At 51.3% G+C, this 12,061-nt stretch overlaps 1 protein-coding gene across 1 annotated transcript; it reads right to left on the bottom strand.

Moving 5' to 3' along the window:
• Positions 1-7,241: 7,241 nt before the first annotated feature.
• On the bottom strand, positions 7,242-11,785 carry LOC101977215 (izumo sperm-egg fusion protein 1). The gene is made up of 10 exons (XM_040279053.2): positions 11,638-11,785; positions 10,365-10,665; positions 9,936-10,010; positions 9,341-9,427; positions 9,095-9,115; positions 8,704-8,787; positions 8,424-8,524; positions 8,032-8,185; positions 7,616-7,823; positions 7,242-7,370 (listed from the first exon to the last, which is right to left on the bottom strand). The coding sequence occupies exons 1-10, from the start codon at positions 11,647-11,649 to the stop codon at positions 7,259-7,261; spliced, it is 1,155 nt and encodes a 384-aa protein (XP_040134987.2). The 5' UTR covers positions 11,650-11,785; the 3' UTR covers positions 7,242-7,258.
• Between the last annotated feature and the right edge of the window lie 276 nt (positions 11,786-12,061).

Genomic DNA, 12,061 nt, shown 5'->3' with positions numbered 1-12,061 from the left:
TTGCACTTCAAGCTGAAAAGTCCATGTCCAGCTTCAATATATCAGACTCTCCCGCAGGTTCTCAAAACTCCCTCAAGACCAAAGTCCACTCCAGATCCCTTACCCTGGGGACCCCACGAATGTATGCAAGACTCCCAGCCACCCTCCTGTCCCTGCTGTCCACCCTTGCCCAAGGCTATGACCTCTTATTTTCAGGGTGCACCTTCTCAGGAAACGGAGCCCCAAAGCGCCCTAAACGCGAGGCACCCTAACTCACTGGCCCCTCTCCGACCTTGATCCTTGACCTGTGCCCTCAAACCCAGGATTCGCTCAGGATCCCATTCAGACTGTGAGGAACCGGTGCCGCGTCCTTCTGCCTTAATATTTCCCACGACTGTAACTCAGGTTTTGTGAGGGACAGTTTGGCTGCGTGAAGTCGACAGCTTTTCCAAGGGGATATGTGTCACGGGAGGTCCCGGTTCCACCAGGAACTCCAGTCACGTCTCCTTTGGAGGGCCAAATCCGAAAAAGTACTTCCTAGGGCTTTCTTTAGCCACGCCCAGAATCTCAACTCTGCTTCTGATTGGCCTCCACATGGGAGACCCGCCTACCTCTCCATGACGTCACAGGGACGGTGACCTTTACAGACACCTTCATTCCAGCATCCACCCTAGCCAAGTCCATCCTCGCCATCTGGCTTTCAGAGCCCAGGACCAGGCTTCTGGCCCTCAGCGTCCTCCCTTCCTGGGCCCTGGGGACCTGGATTCTGGCTTGGTGCCTCTGCCAGCCTCAAAGATAAGGAAGGGGCCATTTATAGCCTAAGACTAGCACTGCCAGAGGCGCTGGGGTCTTTTTCTCTACTGTGACTGGCGCCCCAAGCTTTATGGCGATTGAAGTTCAGTAATGATTCTCTTTTCTCATTTCAATTCCACAGTCTCCTCCCAGGTTAAGGAAGGAACGCCCAGCTCTCAGTGGGACGGGAGTTCTTGAGGCCATTAATGGGGGTGCTAGAGAAAGGTGTGGAGCGCTCCCACCCTTGGAATCCCCAAAGCGCTCTCCTTGCTGTCCTTCCTGCTCCAGGGAAACTCACAGGGTTTCAGCAGCGAAAGGGCTGCCAGGTGTAAGTAGGAAGCATAACCTAAAATATAACGAGTAATGACAAACTCCAAGATCCCATCTCCCTCCATTGTTTTATGCACACACACCGCCAGGAAAGCTGTAGATACAAGCATTGGGAATGTAGAATTTTATACCTCCCACTCTCCTCCCTGTCTTACCTTCGCTGGGAATGGTACCCTGAAACTGTAATTAGACCAGAGGCGTGGATTCTTGGAGGGGAATGATTAGATTGGTCTGTGTTTGAGGAAGCTTTTTTATCACCCCCAAAGCAGCAAAAGCTCTCTGGAAATGAGTCGAGTTTTATACTCTCTGGCCAGACCCTGTGCTCCTGCTTGGGTCTTGGTATCTCTAAATCCTTTCATCCCAGGCCTACACAAAGACAGATTTAGTGCTTCTGTGATTTTCAGGGACAGACAATGGTTAATAAGGAACACAGTATCTCCTGGCTTTCTGCAGACTTGTTGGATTCCAGATATCAAACCCCAGATACTCAGAACCCAGCTAAAGAAGAAGACACTTGCTTGACCTAATCCCAGAGATAATAGATCCAGGTCTTGTGTTTGGAAATTTTGACCTTCCAAATTAGAAGTCTCCCTGGATTGCTAGAAAGTTCTGCTGCAGAAGTTGCCACACTTCCCCAATGGCTATTCCTCTCACCTCTCCCATGTTTTAGACTGTCTTCTCTAAGAGGAAGGAAAAGAAAGAATGAATGAAAATAAAAAAATATTTCAAAACTTTCCTCTAGGCATAAGGGGTTGGAGAGTTTTAGTCCTGCTCACAACTGGGAGCAGAGGAAGAGGCTGATTCACACTGAATGAGCTCCCCCTGGGTACTGTGTTCAGTCCCCAGTACACACTCAAAGGAGTCACTGGCCCGCTAGAGGCAGTCTCCAAAATCCTGATCTTTCTGGCAGTGGAGGAGTGTTGAGCTTCTGGTAGTTTGTTCATCATATTCTTTGCCATAACTATGCAGAATTCTGGATCCTACCTTCCAGTCCCTGCAGGGTTCTTCAAAAACATTAAACATGGACCTCCCTAGAGCAAACCCCCAACAAGAATTTCTCCAGAAACTCTGAAGGAAAGTTAATGAGTGCTTGCTCTAGATGAACCATGAGTTCCTTCAGTGTTCTGAACACCCAGGGCAGAAGTAACACCTCTTCTAGAAAGACCAGGAGAGTGGACTCTAGAAGAGAGGGTTCCCTGTTGTGAAGGACAGAAGCCTTAAACAAAGGTAACAACCCTTAAACAACGGGTCTTCCATTGCCCAGACTGGTGAAGGTGCATTTCCAAGATGACCCCTTTCTGCAGTGCATCCTCTTGATTATTCCCATCCCTTGACAAGGAAACAGACTCCAATAATGGATTCCTGTATTTCTCCCACTCACAAGTAGGAGAACTCTGAAGACACGCCCACAACATCAACAGAGGTTCTCACTATGCCCCTCCCTACAGGGGACACCTAGAGATTTCCGTAGGTGGCTGTTGTAATAATCATGCTGCCTCCAGGAGCTCTGCCTCAGAGAAAGCCTCCTGCTTCATCCACTCCCTGAAGAGATGCATTCCCAAGAACCCTCCATTCTGTAAAATGGAAGCAGTGTGCTCCCTTTCTAAAATAAACCTAACACTCAACTTTTCCTATTGTCACCCAAATAGAAGTGTTCTTCCACTGCCTGCAACAGCAATGGTCAAATTGCTCCATTGTAATTCATCACCTTTTTTTTTGTTTGTGTTTAGGGTTGGGAGCTTGAACCCAGAGACACTGTAACACTGAGCCACATCCCTTGCCCTTTTTCATTTAAAATATATATATATATTTTTTTAGTTGTTAATGGACCTTTATTTTATTCATTATATGTGGTGCTGAGGATTCAACCAAGTTCCTCACACGATACACAAGTGCTCTACCACTGAGCCACAACCCCAGCCCCTCATTTTTTATTTTTGATAGGGTCTTGATAAATTGCTTAAGGCCTTGTTAAATTGGGGAGGCTGGCCTCAAACTTGTGATCCTCTTTCCTCAGATTCCCAAGCTACTGGGATTACAGGTGTGCACCACCATGCCCCCACTATACCATCATCCTTTACAAATGGGTTCATCCACTCCCCCACCAAGGAAATTCAGGCTTCTCCAGATCAAGACCCCAGACACCAGTCAAGGACATCCCTGCCCCAGCACATACACTCTCCTGTCACTCTCCCTCTAGAAATGGATGCTTGAACAGGGTCTCCTTCCTGCAGTGAACTCTCCTTTGAAAAGACATAGCTTGCCCTCCACTTTCAGTGACAGGACCATGCCCTGTTTGTGCCTCCAGTGTAATCTTGTCAGCCATCTCCCCTCCGCCTCCTCCACACTCACTCTCTACAACCTGCTGCGCTCTTGCCTACCAGAGGACCTGAGGCTACCTCAACTAGAGGAATTCTGAGAACTACAGGTTTATCACTCTCCAATGACAGGGGGGACACAGGGCTCTCAGATGGCAATAACCTAGGCATCCTGGTAGCCCTGGAACAGCAGGAAGTAAAGGAGATTGCTGGACACCTGAATGAGGCACTGAGTCAACTGATCAAATCCCCGGGGGATTTGCAGGTACTATTTGGCCATCAGTTCCCCCTGGGATCAGCCAAGTGCCTGCTGCCTATATTCATGTTCCTGCTCCACAGACCCTGCAGTCTCAGCTCCTACATGCTGTGCTCCAGGGACAAGTTTTCTTAGTGTCCCTTGTCCTTGGACACAGGAGGATTCCTGGGATGCATACTCAGGATGAGTATTGGCCACTTTGGCATCTTGCAGACGCTGACCAGATATGGTTCTCCTGTTGCTGCCACCAGGGGGCGACTGTGCCTGTGGAGTTAGAAACAGGAGAAGACTGGAAAGACAGTGAGCTGAGATCCTCCAAGAAAGAATTGTCCACCAAAGGGGTGAGGTGGGATCCTACACTGAGCTGTTGGCACATGCTGTTTCCTGTTCCTAAGACAGTCTTCCCACTTATCTCCTACTGATGTTGCCTTTTTCAGCTCAGAACTACTAGGCCATGCATAACAGAGATGACCTTGTCCTCATGGAGATAGAAAAAAAAATATCTTGAACAGTCTTCCATAACAGTCCAGGTTGAAGTAGATAAATGAATACAAGAGATAACTGGGCTTCTTCTAGATCCGAAATAGGCAATGACACATAGTAAGTGTCCAGTGGAATTGAATTTAATGAGTTAAACCAATGTGTTTCCCACTAAAGATTGTGAGACCTGATGAGGTGGGACTCTCAACTGTTAATGACCCTGCTGTATTTCCCACAATATGTGCTCAATGAACACTTTTGGAGACACAGAGATGATGATTATAATCACATTCATTAATAAGTCCATTATGTGCCAGGTCCTGAAACTTCATCTACAGTTTTGCTTAAATTGACAGGTAAAGTGGTTGGAGCCCAGGTAATCCCAGCGGCTCAGAAGGCTGAGGAAGAAGTTCAAAGCAAGCCTCTGCAACTTAGCAAAGCTGTAAGCAACTGAGCAGGAACCTGTCTCTCAATAAAATATTTTAAAAAGACTGGGAATGTGGCTCAGTGGTTAAGCACCCCCAGGGTTCAATGAACAGTAACAACAACAACAACAACAAAAAAAAATCGAGGGGGCTGGGGATGTGGCTCAAGCGGTAGCGTGCTCGCCTGGCATGCGTGCGGCCCAGGTTCGAACCTCAGCACCACATACCAACAAAGATGTTGTGTCCGCCGAGAACTAAAAAATAAATATTAAAAAAATTCTCTCTCTCTCTCTCTCTCTCCCTCCTCTCTCACTCTCTCTTTAAAAAAAAAAAAAAAAAAAAAAAAAAAAAAAAAAAATCGAGGGTGGGAGTGTTTTAAATCCAAGCCTGAATATGAAGCCAATCAGTTTCATCGCTAGAACACTTTCCCTGTCCACAGCTGACTTAGGAACAGAACAGCAGTTAGAGGACTCCCAGTGCCCTGTCCCGCAGTGCCCATGGCCCCACCACTGCCAGACTCTATGTGGCATGTGCTGTTCCACCCTTGAGGTCACCTCCTGCTTCAGGCCCCATGTAACAAAACCTTCCTTGACCTCTACAAACGCCTCTTCCTCTAATCCCTTCCTTTCCCCTAAGGCCACCTCATCCAAGGCCTGCAGCCAGAAACACAGGTCCCTCTCCCTCCTAGGCTCTGCCCACGTAGGCCCTGACCCTCAAGAACCACCTCAGCCTAGTTCCCAGAGCTGCCTCCTGCCACACAGACCCACAGCAGGTGCCACCACACCTCACCAGGCCCAATACCTCAGGCTCAGGCCTACTCAGTTCCTCAGACTCCGCCCTGGCCCCGCAGGCCCACCCACGGCTCTGCACAGCCTCCAGCACATTGTCCTGGCCTGTTCCTCCTCTCCTAGTTCTCTCCAACTTGGATTTCCCCCTAACACTGGCCGAATCCCTGGGAATTCGCTAGGCTCTGGCGCTTCCCACAGGCTGCTGAGCTGCCAGAACCACCGACACCCGCTGGGGAGCTACCACTGCTTTGGCCACCTACACATTCAGCCTCCTGCAAGGCAGCCTGGAATGCCTCCTAAGGGCCCTGACTCCATCCAGAGACACTCTGGGACACCTCCGACCACTGCCACCAGCCGGGCCACGCCCCACGCGAATCCAAGCTCCACTCTGTAGGCCCTGGGAAAGAGCAGGTCCCGCCCAGCGCTCAGATGCTGCAGCCCAGCCTTCTCTTGTAGTTGGCACCTGACGCCAGGCCAGAGCCAAAGATCTTGAGGATCCCGGGGGGCGCTGTGGCGCCGGACATCAATGGGGGCTGCCAGTTCTGGCATCTTCTCGCTGACCCATTGCTGCTTGCCCTCCGGAGTCCCTGTCCCAGAGCCCCCGAAGAGCTGGGAGATGCGTTGGGCGCGGCTCCCCGAGGTTCCCCCCACCGCCTTCAGTGGGCCCACTTCCACAATTCCGGGTGGGGGCAGCGGCTCGCTGTTGCAGCTCCCTGTGTCATAAGACAAGTCCTGGGAGCCACCCATGAACAGAGACGCAGGAGAGTCACCCAGAAAGGCAAGCAGACACTGAGATGGGGCCAAGGAGGAGGGAAGCACACAAATACCGGGTCGGGGGCAGTGGGAAGGGAGCAGAGACAGAAAAGATAGACCCAGGGAGGACCCAGATGGGTGTGGATAGAGGTCCAAGAAAGAGTGAGTTCAAATAAATAAAGGCCAGTTCCATGGAAGCCATTTCCAAAAGGTGAGAAGGGAGAGGAGGAAGGAAGGCGGATCAAAGCCTGCTCTGTGTGGCCCATCCCAGTGCCCTGAGCCCACCTCTCCCACCCTGGGCCCAGGTAAGCTTGCTCCAGGCTCCCTTGCCCATTCAGGACTAAAACCAGAGTCAGGTATCTTGAGGTCCCTCACAAGAAGCAATGCATGGGGCTGGGCCCCAAAACAGGAGCAGATGGAAGGCAGGTGGGGCAGGGGCAGGTGGCTATGCACTCGACAGGCAGCTCTGGGCCAGAGCAGACCTCATTGGGCAGCTGCTTCCAGGAAGTGAACTGATCCACAGGCCCGCAGGTAGCAGAGCTTCCCAAAGCAGCATTTCTACTCTCCTCTCTTGTTCACCAGATAGCATGGCCATAGATGGGGAAGGCCAAGTGCCAGCGCTGGGTGGCTGGGGATGGGGAGGAGGTAAATCTGGAGAGAGAGGTAAGCCCTGGATTCACAGGACTTCGAGTACAGATGTCTGCGACCACTCTGCGTCCCTGGCTCTGAACAAGTTGCCTGTCTGGTGGCACCCAGGGAGCCTGGCTCTGGTGGCCTCTCTTAGCTCCTGCTCTTGTAAAGCCTTTGCCTGTATCCCAGCTCCCAGCTCTGGGTTCGGGACAGAAAAAGGTGAGAGGAAACCTGGCAGGAAGAACGGGGAAGAGATGACCTACCACAAGATTAGGCTGGGGGTTGGGGAGGGTCTTGGAAGGGCAGGCCCTGCCCTGTTTCTTGACTGGGGGCTGCCAGTTCTGGCAACTTCTTCTATCACAGTCTGTTGGCCCCTCCAGCGGGACTAAGGGACCCAGGTTCCAGACCCTCCTCCCTGAGGCAAAACCAATTCTCCAGACCTCTCAGGGAACCCAAAGTGTGGATCTGTCCAGAGGAGTGAAACAGATACTTAGATAAGACAAATCTTTATTTCTTCTGCATTTTTGAAGACGCTTTCCTGGATATCCTAGAACTTTTACTATCAATGCTGGCCTGTGAGGACTTTGGTTTGGTTTTCTTCCTTTTCCGAGTGACTAGCCTGATAGAGGGTGGGGATTGCAAATAATGGAGTCTTGTTAGTTAGGTAGTGGTTGAGAGACACCTGCATTAGCGTCCCCCACCAAATCTGACAGTCATCAAAGTCTGGCTCACCTAAGGAAGCCCCACCAAATTGTAATTCCCCCTACCTTCAAGAAGTCACTCAATGGCTCTGCAAGCTGAGTTCGAACAATATGAAGCCTCACCTCTCCCTCTAAGCTCTGCCTTCCTTCCAGGGTGACTCACCAGAAGATAATGGCTGCTATCAGGATTATAAGTAAGCAGATAAGCAGGCCATAGATGCGCCCTTTCAGCATACTCTTAACCTCCTGGTGCTTGACAGTCGTGGTCTCCGGTTCTGGGCTCGGGGTTACGGAAGTAATCTTTCCCCCCTCCGTCTTAGCCGGGGCGAATTCACCCGTTGGCTTCCAGCCCTCCAGGTCACGGGGTAACACTGACAGAAGAGTGGCAATGAGTGAGGGCAGCGAGTGAGGGCAAGCCTGCCCCGGTATCCAGGCCCTCCAGCAGAAACAAAAGCCAAGGGACCCTGTCCCTGCAGCCAGAAGCCACAGCATACCTCCATGGCCTGAGGCACACCCTAACCGAAATGTACACCCCCCATACATGGGACCCAGGGCCAGGAGCTGCACCCCAATACTTACCTGTGACAAGAAAATGAATGATCGTGGAAGGCCTGTTGTAAATAGTGCCCAGCTCACAGCGGTACTTGCCACTATCGTTCACAGACGCGGAGGGCCTATTAAAGACTGGATCCTTCCCGCTGTACAGCACGGTCTCAGAATTGTTCTCCCAAACCTAGACCCAAGCTCAAGAATATCACAGAGGCCTGGGGAATTTAGGGGTTGGGGGACTCAATGCCGGGAGCAGGAATCCAGGGCAGAGAGGAAAAGGGCTTGGGGTGCCTGGGAGTCAGGAGGGACCTCACCTAATAGGCCATGAGGGCTGGGTGCAGGCCAGGGCATCCAGGGACCAGGGGGTCATACCCACCTGAGGGACTTGGGGTTTAAGGGTTACAGGAGTTGGAGGGCCCCACCCTGTAAAAGACGTAGTTCGTGAGGCCAACAGCTTCTTTGTGCCAATCGAGAAAACAGTTCAAGTTTAAAGCTTCGTGTTCATGGATCTCCTCAACACGATCTGAGGACAGGGCATGACTGTGAGATGCTTCCTCTGAGGTCATAACCCTCCCCAAACAGTCTCCACTCTGTTTGGGCCAGGCCCTTCCCTGTCCGCTGTCTGCATTCTGAGCTCTCTGGACTGTCCCTCCTGTGGCCCCACCCCTCTCCCACCAACCCCGCAGCGGGTCCAGCTCTCACCCCCACATTCTTCGGTCTTCTTCTTACAAAGTTGAACCTGCTTACTGCAGTAGTCGCACCATATCAAAGACTGAAACATGGCGCCTGGAGGGGCAAGATCAAGGCTGTATTCACCCACTAAGAGGTGGGTCTGAAAGAGAGGGCAAGGCAAAGGGCTGAAGGGCTGGGGCCCTACTGGGCCAGGATCCTGGGAGATCAACCCTCCAAGGTCAGTTAAGAGTCCAAATGGAGTACACCTGCTACCCGCAAAATCCAAGCTGCAGAAAGATGACTGGAAACCAAGGAACCTCTCAGATGTTTCGAATGCGCATCCAAAAAAGGGGAGGGGGGAAGATGGGTATCATGGGCCATGGATGAGGGAAGAAGAATAGCTTCTGCTGTCTGCACTCACCACATTTGTTGGGACAATAATCTGCCTCAGAAGGGAGAAGAAAGAGGAAGGAACAAATCAGACTTTTAAATGGAGGGGAGAGGGAGTTAGGGGACAGCTGAATTGAGGGTTCTTATTTCCCAGAGAAGGACCTGAAAGAAGTCCCCCAGAGGGTTCAGCAGGAGGAGAGGATGGGGAAGAGGGACTGTCGGTTTTGGGAAACGGTGGGTAGGGAGGCTAGGGTCCAGGAGCCCTGATTTCTCTCACCTTCTTTTTGAAACATAGAAGCCTGGAATGCAAAGTTTATCTTTTCGAGGCGCAACATCTCTTTCAGGTTCTCAACGCTCTGCTTCCCTGTGGGAGAGGCAGGTTTGGGGAGACCAGGCAGTGGGTTTCTGGTCATGGAGCATGGCACTCCCTCCCCTTTTTTATTTTGACAGGGAGTCTCTCTATGTTGCTCAGACTAGTCTGGAACTCCTGGATTCAAATGATCCTCCTACCTTAATCCTCCTGAGCACCAGGGGCTACAGGGAATGTGCCACCTGGAGGGGCATTCCCCTTTTTTACAGAAATCAAGCCCTTCACACAGTGCCAGTCACTGGGCTAAGCGATGCACAGGTATCAACCCACCTAATCCTCCCAGGAGCTGAGGGAGGAGGGCACTGTGATGCTGTCCAGTGTAGAGCTGAGGAAACTGCCCAGTTTCTTGCTCAGGGCCACATGGGTAGGAAGTGGCAGAGCCAGAATTTGAACTAGGCAGTTAGCCCCAGAGCCACGCATCACATCCGCAGGGTAGGTATCACTAGCAATGGCTCTCCTGAGAAATCCAGGACCCCCCCTTCCCAGCCTTTCAGTCATTAACCTTTTGTTTTACTTTCTGTGATGTTTTTCAGATTCTTCAGGAAACTCGTGATCACCATTTCATATCTTTTCTCACCTATGGGTGGATATAAAACCCGATTCCAGTTTTACTGTCTCATAGTCTTTGTCTCCTAGTACAAGCTACAGTACCTATGAGGCTACTGGGCAAGAATAGGACTAATTAAAAGACCATGGACACAGTTGCCTTCAGGGAGTTGTGGTTTCTTTACATAAAATTGCTAGAGAAGGGGGAGAGAAACAATATTGGCTAGCTCTGGGAGACCCCTGGAATCTGCATGCAAGCCTTCTGCATTCCTGAACTCAGGATACCCTGACTCAGGCCCTTCACCCCTAGCCCTAGAAATCCTGGACCCAGCCCCTCCTAAGCCAGGGCCCAGGACCCAGGAGTTCAGCTCCACCTTGCCCTCACCAATGGCCCCCATATAGGTTTGCTTAGTATATGGTAGATCCGAGAATCCCTTCACGGTCCGCACTATCATAGCATACGTGCTATTCACTTCAGCAGGACCCATGTGTTTAGGCAGGTAATCCGTCTCCAGGGACTTTAGAGCCGCAAGAATACGATTGTCACACATAACACAGCAGCCAGCCGGAAGCAGGAAGCAGGCCAGTGCAGCCAATGGGAGCGCAAAACAGGGCCCCATTGAAGCCAGAGCACTCAGTAGAGAAAATTCCAGGAGGGTTCTCTGACCCCAAACCAGCAGCTGACGCTAAATGGAGAGAAACCAAAGCCCATCTTAGGGGACCCATTGAACTCCATATGTATAGTCTCCCCAATGGGAAAGGAGAAGCTTCAGGAAATCTCCAGATGAAGTTTTGTATCCTTCATCCAAAGACTTAAGAAGTGTGAAATTTAATCCCAATTCTGAAAAGCACAAATTTAGGGGCTTTGCATCCTGAGAGATCTTTAGATATCCAAACTAGAACACTGGACCCCCAAACCATACAGACTCTCCAAGCTGCCAATTCATGGGATCCACAGCTCTCCCACAATTAATGTGGTCCTGAGCTCCCAACCTCAAGCCAATCAACACTCAGACACACCCAAGCCCCCAAACCCTGTTGCACTTCAAGCTGAAAAGTCCATGTCCAGCTTCAATATATCAGACTCTCCCGCAGGTTCTCAAACCTCCCTCAAGACCAAAGTCCACTCCAGATCCCTTACCCTGGGGACCCCACGAATGTATGCAAGACTCCCAGCCACCCTCCTGTCCCTGCTGTCCACCCTTGCCCAAGGCTACGACCTCTTATTTTCAGGGTGCACCTTCTCAGGAAACGGAGCCCCAAAGCGCCCTAAACGCGAGGCACCCTAACTAACTAGCTCCTCTCCGACCTTGATCCTTGACCTGTGCCCTCAAACCCAGGATTCGCTCAGGATCCCATTCAGACTGTGAGGAACCGGTGCCGCGTCCTTCTGCCTTAATATTTCCCAAGACTGTAACTCAGGTTTTGTGAGGGACAGTTTGGCTGCGTGAAGTCGACAGCTTTCGGAAGGGGTATGTGTCACGGGAGCTCCCGGTTCCACCAGGAACTCCTGTCACGTCCTCTTCCGAGATCCTAATTCCAAAAAATATTTCCTAGGACTTGGGCCTCCGCGGAGAATCTCAACTCTGCTTCTGATTGGGCTGCAACAAAGGGAGACCCGCCTACTTCTCCATTACGTCACAGGGTGCTCGCCTTACGGAGAACTTCATTCCAGCATCCCCGGAAGAAGAGTCCGGGGTCCTCTGGCTTTCAGAGCCCAGGACCAGGCTTCGGGCCCTCAGCGTCCTCCCTTCCTTGACCTTTGGGACCAGGATTCTGGCTTGGTGCCTCTGCCAGCCTTGCAGATGAGTTTCTAGCCTAGGACTACAACTCCCAGAAGGCGCTGGGGTCTTTTTCTCTACTGTGACTGGCGCCCCAAGCTTTATGGGAATTGTAGTTCAATAATGATACTCAGCTCACTGGATTTCCACCTTCTTTCCCCAGGTTATGGGGGATGAACGCCCTAATGGGATGGGAGGATGGAGGATGGGAGTTCTGGGGGCCACTAACGAGGGTGCTAGAGAAAGGTACGGAGCGCTCAGATACTTGGAAACCCGAAAAGCTTACTCTCCTTCATGATGT

The sequence above is a fragment of the Ictidomys tridecemlineatus genome, chromosome 15 (genome assembly GCF_052094955.1).
Source record: "Ictidomys tridecemlineatus isolate mIctTri1 chromosome 15, mIctTri1.hap1, whole genome shotgun sequence".
NCBI classification, from domain to species: domain Eukaryota; kingdom Metazoa; phylum Chordata; class Mammalia; order Rodentia; family Sciuridae; genus Ictidomys; species Ictidomys tridecemlineatus.
The sequence above is the reverse complement of the archived record's forward strand: the minus strand, read 5'-3'. Positions and strand labels throughout refer to the sequence as shown.